This window comes from Neovison vison, chromosome 8 (assembly GCF_020171115.1).
Source record: "Neovison vison isolate M4711 chromosome 8, ASM_NN_V1, whole genome shotgun sequence".
In the NCBI taxonomy this organism is placed as follows: domain Eukaryota; kingdom Metazoa; phylum Chordata; class Mammalia; order Carnivora; family Mustelidae; genus Neogale; species Neogale vison.
Window position 1 is genome coordinate 28,791,062 of NC_058098.1, and position 15,149 is coordinate 28,806,210.

Here is a 15,149-nt window from a genome sequence, read left to right on the forward strand (position 1 = left end):
TATGGCAGTGGTGATGTAGTCACGTTGTATTCCAATGGCGTGAAATTATGTGTCCCGTTGCACAGCACATCACGGCCGTAAGTGAGTTCCGTGGGAAGAATTACTGTAGAGATCATGGTATGCACCAAGTATTGGCAGATAACCCAGGGCCTGGTAAGAAGAGAGAAGGCTCTGGAATTAGAGAGGCCTCGGTTGTTGAGTTTATCTGAACTGAAGCTTTATTGCTGTCACATGGTAAGAAGGAGAAAAGGAATCCCGTAGCCACACAATTTCATGGTTTTTTTCCCAGACGTTCTTTTCTGCATGCATGATCTCATTTGGTTCTCTCTGTGCAAGGCGGGGAAGGACGATTAGCCCTCTTTATCAGATGAGGGAGTTGAGGCCTAGAGAGATGACGTCTCCACTCAGTCATGGCTGTTTCTTGACAGAAACACAGCTTTCTCCTCAACAGCAAACCAATAGTCCAGGTGGCTTTTCCGATAGGAAACCAAGGCTTCTCTGGCCCCTGACCAAGGACAGTGGGATGCGGGAGCCCTGCCCACACCACACACGGCACACAGGGAAGCTCTGGACTCCAGAACTTTCAAAGGACATCCATAGACTGGTGTATCCAGTTGACATGGAATCTCTTGCAGATGGGTCACAATGCTGGTAACAAAACAAAACATAGAATGTTTTGGTGTCTAAGGTGCCATGCAGGATTCTCCTACCCTGAGGGTTTAACACAGGTTGAAGAGCATGGTTTTCTTCTGGGGACAGGAGATGTAGTGTTGTGTGAGGAGAGGGGCCTGAGTTGAGGTGGAAGCCCAGTGCCGTGTCCTGGGGAGAAGAGAGTGAAGCTCTGAGGACCTGGTTGGGGGGGGGGGTGGCGGGTATGTCTGAGCAGGCTCAGGCCTCCCAGGGAGGGTGCTTCTAGGCTAGAAGGGGAGACACAGGACCCATGAGTAGGAGCCTCAAGGAAAGTACTAAGTTCGGAATGAAATAGTCCCCAGCCCACTGAGCAGCCCATATGGAGCTCGACTATCCTGGGAGGTGGGTTTGCCCTTCCCAGGATGACCGTGAACCCAGCAGTGAAGCTGAAGTGCTCTCAGCTGCTACAATGTGCCGAGTCTCCCTCTGAGCCCAGGCGTCCCATCCGAAGCATGGGGATGAGAACATGTTCCCAGGAAACCCCCGCACAGATGTATTCCCATCCCCAACCCGCCTGGCCAGCCAGGTGGGCTCTCACCGGGCAGCAGGTGAGCTGAGCAGCCAGGCCCTGACGTGGTCACCACCCTCCTGTAGGTGCTGGACCAGGCGCGAGTGCGGAAGCCCGTGAACGTCCAGATGCTCTTCTCCAACCCGCTGGACGAGCCGGTGAAAGACTGCGTGCTCATGGTGGAGGGCAGCGGCCTGCTGCTGGGTAGCCTCCGGATTGAGTGAGTCCTGGGCCTTAGGGGCCAGCGTGGGATGGTGGGAGAGGGTCCAAGGGGGCCTCCCCACAGCCCCGGGAGGACCCTGCCTGTGGATGTGCTCATTTGCCTCTGGTCTGGGGGTTTGCTGGACTGGAACTCCTGGGAAGTCGAGATCACCAGAGCTTGGAGCTGGTGCCTAGGGCTTAACATATGTGGGAGATCACGGGACTCCCTTCCTTCTCCTGCTGAGGGCCCCAGTGTTTGCAGGGTCTGTGACCCAGGAAGGCAGCCAGAGGAAAACCCCTCACCAGCCCAGGATGGGAGGGCCACACAGGGCCCGCCTCACCCATGGTTCAGGGCACGTCCCCACCAACACTAACCCATGCCCTCCCTCACTCAGCGTGCCAACCCTGCGCCCCAAGGAGCGGTCCCGGGTGCGTTTTGAGATCCTGCCCACCCGGAGTGGCACCAAGCAGCTGCTCGCTGACTTCTCCTGCAACAAGTTCCCTGCGATCAAGGCCATGCTGTCCATCGACGTGGCTGAATGAAGGGCCCAAGAGGCCCCCATACAAACTTGGGTGACACGGAGCAGGCAGGGCTCACCCGTGGCTTGAGCCCCCTGCCCATGCTGTCTAGCCTGGGAAACCCCCAAGGCGGCCTGGACTGGACCCCCAGCCTCGGGCCTACGTCCTCTCCCTTGCCCCCAGGCTGGACGGGCCCCACTCCAGCTGGGGACTTCCTCACTTTTGCACATGCCGCGGGAGCCCCATGGCCCTGCTCAGCTCTCCAGCCCATCAGCCCTGCAGGATAGAGGGGCACCTGACCCAGCGACTCTCTGAATGGATACAGGGGAGAAGACAGTCACACTGTTTGCTGGTCCCAAGCCTGCAGATGGGACATTCCTATCCGCTCCTTGGGCCACCGTTGGGGGATGGGGATGGTTGGCACTCACATCTTTACACTCAAAATAAAGGTTAAAAAGAATGAAATCAGCACAGGCTCTGCAAGACTGCTGCTTTGCCTCAGGAGGTGGAGCAGAAAGGCCGGGGGCCATGTTCTTGGGGAGAAAGGAGGACCCAAAGGGGCCTTGTTCCCACATTCCAAAGTCCAAAGAGAGTGGGCTTGTTCTGTGTGGCTCCGGGGCAGAACTAGAGAGGCCGTTCAAGTGAATTTAGGACAATTTTCTAATAGGATGTCCAAGCATAAATGAGGCTGCTAGAGAGGGAGCTCCTTGTCCCAGGCAAGCTTCCTGCACTCTCTGGGTGGCTGCTGGTGACAGGGAGAGAAAGGATGTCAGAGTCTTTTCTGGAACGCTTTTGCAGAGCAGGCTCCCATGAGGCCCTGCCCCTGCTCCCACCGGGCTCCTCCCTCCTGGGGCCGCATTGCCCCTCCTGCAGCCAGGAGGCCATGGCCCTGCGAACTCAGCCAGAAGCTTCTCTGCCTTCACATGCGTTCTGATGGCTCCTCAGTTGTCGCCCCTGAAATGACCCCAAGCAGAGCCCATACCTTTCCTGTCACTTGTGCTGGCGAATTCCATTTTAGCAATCGTGCCTCGATTTCTGGAAGCTTCGGCCTCATGCCCAGCTCGAAGCGTCTCCCTGGGCTCAGCTCATCCCCGCCTTCCATCCCTCCTCCCCTCCTACTGCTGCCTCCACTGGAACTGGAGGAACATGACAGGGGCCTATCTCACTGGTGCTGACCCAGCTTGGCCACTGAGGCCCTCTGTGTGGCTGGGGCGTAAAGAAAGGCAGGCTTTCTGCCCGGCGTGTTCCATGACGGGACAACACGGTCCTCAGTTCCAGCCCCCAGAGGCCTACCTCACGAGAGCTAACTGCACTGGAAGTGTTTTCACGATGGTTTAGGCCCACTTCCCTTTCGTGGGGTCCTCTAGCCTGTGGGACGCTCACACCTCCTTAAGCCACCAAATGAAGTGAGCTGGCTGGTCCCACCTGCCCCTTTCTCCACCTACATCTCAAGCTGTTCCAGGCTCAGCTTCCCACTTCCACAATTCCCCAGGGGCAGTCAGCACTGGAAGCTGTGCCCACCTGTGCGCCCAAGGTCGAGGCACCACCCCCACACCCCAGCTCTGGTGTCTGGACGCAGCAGGTTTCCCTCAAGGAGCAAGGGACTTGTCTCTTCTTTCAAACCATGCCACTCTCTCCAAGTTCACTCTCTCCAAGTTCACCCTCTCCAGGCCCTTGCCCCTGGATTCGGCCTTGAGATAGGGTAGTCCATTCCTCCTCAAGAGATTCTGCACTAGTCCCCAGTGAGGGGGGAGAGGGTGAAATGGACAAGGACATACTCTAGTTTCTGACAGAGGTTTCCCTATCTTCCCGTCCCCGTGAGGCCTGCCCTGGATCTTAATTCCCTCATCAGCAAGCATTTCCTCAATGCCCACCCTGTGCCAGGCTCTCTGCTGGGCATGGAATCAAGAGAGATTGAGAATCAACTACATCATCATCCCTGCCCTTGGATTTCCACCCACAAGGGAGACTCCTAAGGTGTGACATTAAAAAAATCCGTGTGGGGTTTCCAATCAACCCCAAGCACACGTGTCCCATAAGAGTTGTATCTAATAGAAGCCCTCCACCCCATTTGGGTTCTGGAGAATTTTAGCAATGAAACAAAAGAAAGCAGGTGGAAGTCACAGCACTACGTTGGTTTCTGGGAGAACTGAAGTTGGAGGTTGTACTTTGACGCTCTGTTCCTCCGTCCATACACATCAAGGACCATCATGTCTTCTTGGAGAACTGACCTCCTTATCATTATGGAATGCCCTTCTTTATCTCCCAGAACATTCCTTGCTTTGAAATCAGTGCTGTCTGAAAATAAAATAGTTACCCTCGCTTTCTTTTGATTAGCATGGTATATCTTGTTCCAGTCATTCACTTCTAATCTACGGATGTCTTTATCCTTAAAGTGGGTTTCTTCTAAATAAAATATAGTTGAGTCCTCTTTGATCCATTCTGACCATCTCTGTCTTTTAATGGGGGTATTTAGACGATTAACATCTAAAGTAATTACACACAGTTGGATTCGTACCTACCATATTTGTTACTTGTTTCTGTTTCTTCCTCTTGTCCTTTGTTCCTTTTTTTGGTCTCACACTATCTTTCTGCCTTTTTGTGGTTTTCCTTGATCATTGCTGCTCCTCATTTCACTTATTCATAAACATACACATATATACCATATATATGTATTTATATAAAATATATATGTATATATATTATGTATATGTATATATTATATATATAAACTCAGATATATTATTACTATTATTTTGAATAAGCTGTTATCTTTTAGATCAGTGAACAATAAGAAAATACAAGTTTTTACTTTACCTTCACCTATGCCTCTTTGGATGCTTTTCCTTTCTCTAGGCAGAGCTGAGTTCCTGAACTGTATCATTTTTCCTCTCTCAAATGAGCTTCTTTTAACCTTTTTTGCAAGGCAGATTTACTGGCAACAAATTCCCTCAGTTTCAGTTTGCCTGAGAAAGCCGCTATTTCTCCTCATTTTGGAAGGATCATTTCACAGGGTATAAGGGTGATGAGTTTTTTGTCTCAACACTTTAAATATTTCGCTCCACTGTCTTCTTGTTGGCATGCTTCCTGAGAAGTCCAATGCGATTTTTTCATGTTTGCTCCTGGTTAGAGAAGGTGGGGTTTGTCTCTCCTCTGACTACTTTCAGGACTTTTTTCTCTATCTTTGATTTCCCATAGTTTGAGAATGATATGTCTAGCTGTAGGGGTTTTGTAGCATTTATCCTGTTTGGTGTTCTCTGCACTTCCTGGATTTGTGATTTGGGGTCTGACATAAATTTGGGGGAATTCTTAGTCATTATTGTTTCAGGCATTTCTTCTTTTCCTTTCTCTCTTTCTGGTGTTCCCATTAGATCTATGTTGCATTGTATGGAGTTGTCCCCCAGTTCTTACATATTCTGTTCTGCATTTCCCCCCACCCAACCTTTTTTTTTTTTTTTTTAATCTTTGCTTTTCAGTTTTGGAGGTTTCTGCTGGGATATCTCAAGCTCAGAGCTTGTCTCCTCGGCCGTGTCCAGGCTACTAATAAGCCCATCAAAGATATTCTTAACTTCTGTTACGGTGTTTCTGATCTCTTGCATTTCTTTTTTTGTTTTTTCTTAGGTTTTCCATCTCTCTACTTACAGTGTCCACCTGTTCTTGCATGCTTTCTACTCTATCCATTAGAGCTCTTAGCATATTAATCATAGTCGTTTTAAATTCTTTTTTTTTTTTTAGATTTTATTTATTTATTTGTCAGAGAGAGAGCGAGCACAGGCAGACAGAGAGGCAGGCAGAGGCAGAGGGAGAGGGAGAAGCAGGCTCCCTGCCGAGCAAGGAGCCCAATGTGGGACTCGATCCCAGGACGCTGGGATCATGACCTGAGCCGAAGGCAGCTGCTTAACCAACTGAGCCACCCAGGCATCCCCGGTTTTTTTGCCTTTTAGTATGCCTTGTAATTTTTTTCTTGAGAGCCAGACATGATGCCCTGGGTAAAATGAACTGCTGTAAATAACCTTTAGTAATGTGCTGATCAGGTGTGGGTGGAGGAGAAGCATCCTGTAGTTCTATGATTGGGTCCATTTTTTAGTGAGTCTATGCCCCTAAACTGTGAATTTTACACATGTTTCTCAGTTCCTGCCCCTCCTCTGTAGGGGAGACTGTCTGGCCAGAGTGGAGATATGTATTTTCCTTCTCCCACATGGAAAACTAGAGGGGGTTGAAGTTGGGTATTTCCCTTCCTCTGGGTCAGTTAGGCACTGACAAAACCCCAACAGACCAGGCTCTGGTTAAATAGCTTCTCCTGAGGGAAGGAAGACCTTGTTAAGGAGAACAGAATGTTCTGGCGTATTTCAAAATATGTCAAAACCCCTCTTTGGGGTGCCTAGATGGCTCAGTGGGTTAAGCCTCTGCCTTCAGCTCATGTCATGGTCTCAGGGTCCTGGGATCAAGCCCCGCATCAGGTTCTCTGCTCTGTGGGGAGCCTCCTTCCCCCCATCTCTCTCTGCCTGCCTCTCTGCCTACTTATGATCTCTCTTTCTCTCTCTCTGTGTGTCAAACAAATAAATAAAATCTTTTAAAAACAAAACAAAACAAACAAATAAAAAACCCTCTTAATGTTCTCTGCCTCCTCCTGCATGAGGGGATTTTTCTCTGATCTTTACTTGGAGAATCTAGTATCGATCCTGGGAATAAAAGTCAAAAAGATATGGGGTGCCCTTGGAGGGCCCTTTGGAGTTTCTAACTCTCAGATGTGTCTACACTGAGCCTCAGGAACTCATCAATCACAGTTCAGGCTTCCTTCCCCAAGCACTGGCTCCCACAGAAGATGCTGCTCAAGGGTTTCTGATCCTGTAACTTACAATCTCTAATTTGGGGGTTTGCACTGTGACCTCACTTTTCTTAGGGTTCTAAGAAGAGTGGTTTGTTCAGCTTTGTACCTGTTAGGATGGATTGACAACTTTCAAGCTTTGTACTTGCCAGACCAGAAGCCAGAAGCCTGTTCTAAGCATTTTACAGGCATTTGTGGATTAACTCCTTCCAACAGTCTTTTGAGGAAAAGACTAATATTGCTCTCATTTTACAGATGAGACAACTGAGACTCAGACAGTTTATTAGGTCACAGGCGAGTTAGGCAGGCTGACCCCTATGCCTAACCCCAGTGTTATGCAGTGCTACCTATGTGAATTCTCAGAAGGTATCCAGTGATAAATTCTATCACAGGTTTACAAAAACACAGAGATAAATGATGTAGAAACTCAAGAAAGTGCATCTCTGCCATGGCTCCCAGCCCTGGAGGGGCATTCTTGGATGCCTCCTCCTAATCTGCTTTCCAACTACTGGCTCTGTCGTTCCCATAGTGAGGAGGAGCCATCCACAGCGGACCTGAGAGTTCCCTTTTCTTAGAAGCAGCCTCTTCATCTGCCCTGCTTCTGGCTCTCAGCCACTCCTCCCCCCGACCTTGATCATATGTGCCTCAGAAGTCAGCCTTAGACCAATAGATTCAACCAGCACCCCTTGGTGTGTGACCCATAGGAAGGGTTCCTCCATTATGCTGTTTCCCCTCCCAGCAACCTTCAAAAAGGGGACACTATTTACCCACCCTTGTACCAGCAGAGGCCAGAGGAAGGTCTCTCCGTACTTTGTTCTCATCATAGCCTTCACATGCCTTTAGGATCACCTACAATATTTTATTGCAATCATTTGTCTGTCAGTGGTTGCCAATCTACAGGGGGAAACATAGGCCCATGTACATAAAGATGATTTATTGATATCGCAATAGAATATATGATACATTCAATGACATTACCTGATAAATTCCATGTGTTTGAATTATTGCACAGCATAATTTGTTGTGCTGTGCCAAACTGTGACAAAATTAGAGTATTAACGCAGCGATCCCATTAATCCCGCATGCTGACTTGGATGATCTATGTCTCTGATTTTCACCAAATAAACCCATACTTTTAGCATGCTTCCGAAGATGTAATCAAGGGGGTTCGATTTGGAACAAAATAACATAATATTACTTATGGCTTCTGAGTTTATGGCCACTGTGTAGTAAATTAGCTTTCTCTCTTGTAAAATGAAAAATTTCAAATGTATACGGACACATTTATTAAAATATTTTTATACAAATCTAGTCACAGTATAAAGATTGCTTAAATGCAAAAGCACAGAACAATGAGAAAACAGTTCCCTTTTCCCACTCCTCTTCTACATTTTCCTCCAGAAGACAGGTGAGTTTTGAGATGGGAGTGCACCCTCCCCAAGTTTTCTGAGCCCTTGAGGGATGAGAGTGAGGTGCCTCCTACTGTTGCACTGTGGAATTGCAGACTTTTGTAAAAGCTTCTGATGGCCAGTGCTCCAGACTGAAGGCCTGGCCTTAAACTTAAACATGAAATACCTGTGGGGACTGGGGACATCACTCTACAGAGAGACTTTGATATTTTTGTGTATGACATTGGCAATCTGACTTACCTGATACTGGAAAATATGACCTCTTAGGGTTACCAAGCCATTAAAAATTCCATGGCCAAGATCTCACTGAATCACAGATGATTAACGAGCCCCTACTGTAACCAGGTTCTAGGGATTCAGCACAGATGATCTGTGCTTTCTGGAAGTTTGTCATCATGGGGAGGCAGAGGTACAGGGGTGGATGTGGGGAGATAGGTAATAGAAGGAGTAACCATTGGTGTAACTCATCCATTACACCAAGTATAATGGATGAATAAAATCCAGGATGTGGGTATGTGTTGGGGAGGGGGTCGGTAAGGGAGGCCCTCTGACAGGTGATATTTGGGTAGAAACATGGCGTGGACTCTGAGGGAGAGTCGGGTGAAGATCTAAAGGAGTGAGTTCCAGAACACTGGGCAAAGCCCTGAGGAGGGAGTGTCCCTGAAGCACAGAGAAAACAATGTTCCTGCAGCGAGCAGTGGAGGCTGGGTGGAATCAGGGCAGAGACGGAGCAGTGAGAGAAGGGAGCAGAGATGCACTGTAAGGATTTTGGTTCCTACACTGAATGAGGAGCCCAGGATGGTTTTTAAAGAAACCCTCTGGCTGTTGCAAGTCGTCCCATGAGGAGGCTACTATAACTGTCCAGAGCGGAGTGCCAGCAGCTTAGAGCAGGGAGGCAGCCATGATAGGTGAGTAGTGCGGAAGGCAGAACCCACCAGATGTCCCCAGGGACTGGATGTGGGCTATGAAGAAAGGAGGCATGAACATTTTCTGGTAGCCCAAGCCATCTGATGACTCCAGCCCTCCTGGAACACAGATGTTTTGCTCTTCCCCTACCATGGGAACCCTGGAAAACTGTGAAGTGGGAGGCTTCTTACCTCCCCCTCCAGGATCACTCCTACCCCCCAATTAACCCCCTTTCTCCAATGCGCTGGGACCCCCACCTAAGCTCAAGAAGCATCTTTTTGAGTTGAGGTCCCAGATGCTGAGAGCTCCATGCTAGTCCTGGAAGGAGGAGCAGGTTTGGGGGCAGGAGGGTGGTGGAAAGGGCTTGAGGTCCATTGGGAGGCTGGGGCAATCAGGGAGGACTTCTCAGAGGAGCTGACCTGGAAGGCTGTCAGGACTTCCTCACCTTCAGACAGGGGGCCTGGGATCCCAGCAGAGGAAGACAAGAGAAGGAAGTTGTGTCACTAAATGTGAGGATTGGGGAGAGCCTGACCCTGACTGGCCAGAGTCAATTTCAGTTTGGTGGGGACAGAGCAGGGGGAGCAGGGGGAGGAGCCCTGTGGCAGATGAAATTTTCCACTTTCCGAAAAGGGCCACATACTAATTAGAATTCCATATGCTCTTCCAGACTCAATCAAAACGTGGAGTCTAATTTCCTCCCTTTCAAAGGGTTGTCCTTGGAGACAGTCTTGATGAACAGAACGCAGTAGAAGTGATGCTATTTGACTTCTAATAAATCATACAAGACACAACGGCTTTCGCCTGGCGCTTCCTCTCAGGACACTCACCCCTGGAACCCAGTTTCTATGCTGGGAGGCAGCCGAGGCCACACAGAGGGGACACAGGGAGGTGGGCCTGCCGAAAGGCCAGCTAAGCTTCCTGCCACCCGCCAGCGTCAATCACCAATGAACCTTCAGGAGTCTTCATCCCTAGACACTGAGTTACCCGACCCTCGTGACTACAGGCTGAGGCCCCAGACATCATGGAGCAGAGGCGAGCCATCCCCACCCTGCCCTGTCCAAAATCCTCACTCATAAGAACAATTAGTGGATGTTTTACACCACTGAGTTTGGGGGTAGTCTGTGGCACATCGGTAGTGACTGGAACATGCGCCCACACATGTCAGGCCAGGGAATAATCTCCTAGGGTCATTTATGCCTCCCTATCATTTCCAAGGCCATCCATGTCTAGGTAGGCATTATAGGCAGGCATTAAGGCTAATTATAGCCTTTTATCTAAATATTATTTTATTTTCATTCCCCATGGTGCTTGACCGTGCCTGTTGCTGGAGAGGCAAGCACCCTCTGCACCCGGGGCACCGACAAGCCCTTGTGATTCTGTTGAAGAGCAGGGACTTCTCTTCATGACACTCTCTCATAGTCCGTGAGGTGCTGGCTCCCCATGAAGGAGGAGATGTGGGGGGCTGAAGGAATGAGACCCAAGCTGTACTGGGCTTCTCTGCCTATCAGGAGCCTCCCACGTCAGCCCCACCCCAAACACGCCATCCACCTGTCGTCTCTGCATCTGCTCAGCCCATCACAACCACCTTGAACACTCAATGTGTGTCTGGCACCACATTGCACACATGGAACACAACAGTCTATGGCTTTGTCGAGTTTACATCCTTGTGCAGAGCCTGAAGGAACAAACGAACAAATAAAATACAGTTTGTGATTAGTGTGACGAAGGAAAGACATGGTGCCGTCCTGGAGAATAACAGGCTACCTTCCCACCAGACTCAGGGAAGCTCTCTCTGAGGATCGGTCTTGCAGCTAAGACCGGAAGGAGCTAAGCGTGGTAGCCCCTGTCTGCAAGCAATGAAACCCGGCTCTGGCTGGATTGAGGAGAGGAGGAAATCTCGAAAGGACGCCAGCGAACTCACAGACCCGGGTGGAGAAGTAGGAGGACCAGACTTAGAAAGCAGAGGCAGCATCACAGACAAATTCCAGGGAGCACACGATTGGTGACCTGAGAATAAGGTAGCACGAGAATCCATTTTGGCCGCCAGAACCATCACCATTGTCCCCCAGAATGGAGTTCTCATTGTCCCCAGTTCTGGTCACCAGCTCCCAATTAAAAATTCCAAGTGAGAACATGTGCTTGGCTGAGTCTAAGTCATGTGACTGTGCTTTTGCCACATCAAAGTGTGGGGACTTTGGACGAGATCCCTGGATCTGTAGCAGCCATCTTGTCACTATGAAGCAACAAGCGTGAAGAAGAAGAAAAGCCAACAGCCAAAGATAATGTAGGTGAAAGCTTCAGCTGAACAGGTACACCAGCCTTGGGACCATCTAATTCTGCACATTTGATGAAATAGATGATAAAGATCTTCTGAATTTAAGCCACTGTTGTCAAAGATTCTATTACTTGCCACAAACACATTTTTTTTTTTAACCACAAACACATTTTTAACGTGTTTTAGAGGGAAAGAGACACATGCTCAATTCACTTGCATCCAAGATGAGCGGTCAGATGTGCTCTCATGGGTGGAAGGGGCAGGGCAGTAAGGTTTCTCACATTTCTTAATTAATCGGGATCAACTAACAGTGCCCCTTAAATGAAGATTCTCACAGCTCAACTTCTAAACTCGCTGGCTCACGATCATGAGGCATACACATTTTGTGCCATCCAGATGGACCTGATGTAGGCACTTCACTGAGCATCCTTAATGAATTCTGCCTACACAGACACCTGGCTCAGAGGAGCTTCAGGACAGGCAATGCAAGCCCACTCCATCGTCTGGCTCCTGCTCTGAGTTCCGACTTCTTATCTGCAAAACTAAATATGGTCAGGAATATCAAGCAGCCCACAGTACCCAAACACATAAACAACATAATAAATGATTAATAATAGATTCATCACTAAACCGATTATTTAAATTATTAAATTAGTTAGGTGAATATTGATTGTTAATATTAATAATAATTAATCAATTAAATGAGTTATTTAAAATAATACATAATATTATTTATTGCACCAGACTGCCTGGGGAATCCCAGCTCTGCCTCTCAACTGACTATATGACTTTGGCAAATTACTTATACTCTCTGTGCCTCAGTTTCTTCATGTTTACAAATGAAGATGATATTGGTGCACACCTCAGAGGGCTGAGCTAACCATGCTGAGCCCTTAGAATGGTGCCTGGGAGAGTAAGTGTTCAGGAAAGGGCAGCTTTAATTATTACTGCCAGAGCCAAGCATTGGCCCAAGCATCACCCTAGCCTAAGCTTCCCCACCCCTATGTGAGCACTGGGGTTTGAGAGTACTAGGGAGGACACAACCACTCTGCCTGGAGGTAACCAGGAAGGTCTAACTGGGGCTGAGTTGGTGGCACCAGGGAAAGACCCCGGGTGAGGCTCAGCTCAGAGCTTGAGGGTTTGCCTAGAATAGAGCAGAGACCCCCTTCTCTGGGGAATGAAGAGCTGTGCCCTGGATATTAAGGAATTAAGGGTGATGAGAGCTGGGAACAGCCTGATGCAATCTCAAGGATAACCAACAGAGGGAGCCCTAGACTGGAACTGGCCTCCAAAACAGCAACTGGAAAAGGATGGACCCAAGAAACCAGGTGATTTCAGTGGGGAGCAAGACAGAATCAGCACCACAGAGAGTGAGGGCATCAAAAGCACCAAGGGAGCTTGTTATAGCTACAGGCATTCATCCAGTATGGATTTTTTAAAAACACAACAGCATAAAACAAACCAGGCTGCCTTGAATAAAGGAGAAAATAGAACAAAGGACAGAATAAAAAAAGCAAACACAAATGAAACAGAAAACGCCCAGTAGAAAGGCTGAACAAAGCAAAATGCTGGTTTATTGAAAAGAATTAATAAAATTGACAAACCTTCAGCAAACTGATGAAGAAAGAGAATTATAAAACTATGTTGATGTGTGTATAGTGTATAAAAGCGTCATTTGTATGACAATAATGACACAAAGGATTGAGGAGGAAAGAGAGCCCTCTATCCTAAAGTTTCTATATGCCACTCAAAGTAAGTGAGTGTTAATCCAAACAGGATTGCTTTAAGATTCTAATTGTAACCCCAGGCAATCCTGAAGAAAATAAGTTAAAAATATAGTGAAAGAAGCAACAAGGGGATAGAAATGCTAGACTAGAAAACACCTGTTCAACACAGAAGAAATCAAGAATATAGGAAGGAAGACACAGGACAGAAGACAAAGCAAATGGTAGCTGTGAATGCTATCTTTTTTTTTTTTTAAGGATTTTATTCATTTATTTGACAGAGAGAGATCACAAGTAGGCAGAGAGGCAGGCAAAGAGAGAGAGGAGGAAGCAGGCTCCCAGCTGAGCAGACAGCCCGATGCGGGACTCGATCTCAGGACCCTGAGATCATGACCTGAGCCGAAGGCAGTGGCTTAACCCACTGAGCCACCCAGGCGCCCTGTGAATGCTATCTTAACAGTAATTGCATTAAAGGCTGTCAGTGTCCATCCCTGTGATTCCCTGCACAGAAAGGCAGAGGTTGGCAGAATGGATGAAAAATAGATAAAAGAACATGACCAAACTCTATGCTGTCTACAAGAGACCACTTCAGCTTCAAAGACAAACATGTTGAAGGTCAAAGAATACACAAATACATACCATGCAAATGACCACCAAAAAATAGTGGAAGTGGCTATATTAATATTAGACAAAGTAGACTTTAAGACAAACATTCCTTGTTTTTTTTTCCTTAAGATTTTACTTAATTTATTTGACAGAGACATAATGAGAGAGGGAACACAAGCAGGGGGAGTGGGAGCAGGAGAAGCAGGCTTCCCACTGATCAGGGAACCTGATATGGAGCTCAATCCCAGGACCCTGGGATCGTGACCTGAGCCGAAGGCAGACGTCTGACTACTGAGCCACCCAGGCATCCCTAAGACAAAAATTCTTACTAGAGACACAGTGAGACACGGTCCTGTGCTCCTGGTGCAAGATCTGTGTAGACAAAGCCCAGAAATAGACATACTTACCTTCACTCTAGATGGTTCTCTTGAGCGCTAATGTTTAAGAACCACCGGTGTCCATAATAGGCCTACAAAGGATTTAATTTGGACCATACTTTTGGATCAGCCCTACCATCTTTTGGAGGGACAGTCCTCGGGCGTATTCCATACAGTTCTTCGGAAAGTGCCAAGTAGAATTAAGCCCCAGTTGCCCCTAGTAATTGTCTTGGTTCATTCAGGTCACTCTAGCATAGTACCATAGACCAGGTGACTTACAAACAGCAGAAATCCATTTCTCCCAGTTCTGGAGACTGAATTCCAAGTTCAGGGTACCAGTATGCCCAGGTTCTGTAAGCGCCTTCTTTCAGGTTGCAGATTACTGACTTTCCATTTCATCCTCATGTGGCAGGAGGGGCCAGGGAGCTCTCTGGGGTCTCTTTATTATAAGGGTGCTAATCCCATCCATGAAGTCTCAGTCCCCATGACCTAACCACCTCCCAGAAGCCCCACCTCCTAATACCATCACATCGGTGGGTTAAGATTTCAACATATGAGTTTTGGTTGGGATACTTACTAAGGCTAACACACACTTTATTGCAATTCTCCTTCATGCCTACTTCCTTGGATCACCTCCCAGATCAGCTACATGCACCCAAGCCCATCTTAAGTTCTGCTTTTAGAGGAGACCAAACTGAGACCCCGCTCATCACTGCCCCCAACATGCCTCCCCAGACAGGTGCCAGGGCTCCTCCTGAGTGGGTGACCACCCTTGCCCTGAGCATCTCTAGACCCCGAGCTCTGGCCTTGTCCTCTTCACCTCCAAGGAGCCATCTGGACTCAGGAAAATTAACCAAAAGCAAACAGTTGACTTCATACAACACTGAAAGTACTTCACATAAAACGAGGGCATGGGAGACAGGCCAAGGTGCCTGGAAGAAGATGCTGAGGGCCAGGAGGAGCAGAGGACAAGAGCCTGAGGTTCTGGCAGGGTTTGGAGGATGGGAAATGAAACTTTCAGAGCAGATTGAGGGGAGATAAAAAGATTGGTCTTGAACATGTGCTTTTGGTGCCTGATGGGTACCCTGGTTGAGGTTCCAGTAGAC

The 15,149-nt window shown here is 48.2% G+C and overlaps 1 protein-coding gene across 1 annotated transcript in view; it reads left to right on the forward strand.

Moving 5' to 3' along the window:
* TGM3 (transglutaminase 3) overlaps positions 1–2,386 on the forward strand; it is a 39,364-nt gene extending 36,978 nt beyond the window's left edge. The window contains exons 13-14 of the mRNA XM_044262201.1: positions 1,285–1,418; positions 1,795–2,386. Coding sequence (XP_044118136.1) covers positions 1,285–1,418; positions 1,795–1,942 — 282 coding nt within the window. The 3' untranslated portion in view covers positions 1,943–2,386. The remainder of the gene's footprint in view (positions 1–1,284; positions 1,419–1,794) is intronic.
* Positions 2,387–15,149: the final 12,763 nt, after the last annotated feature.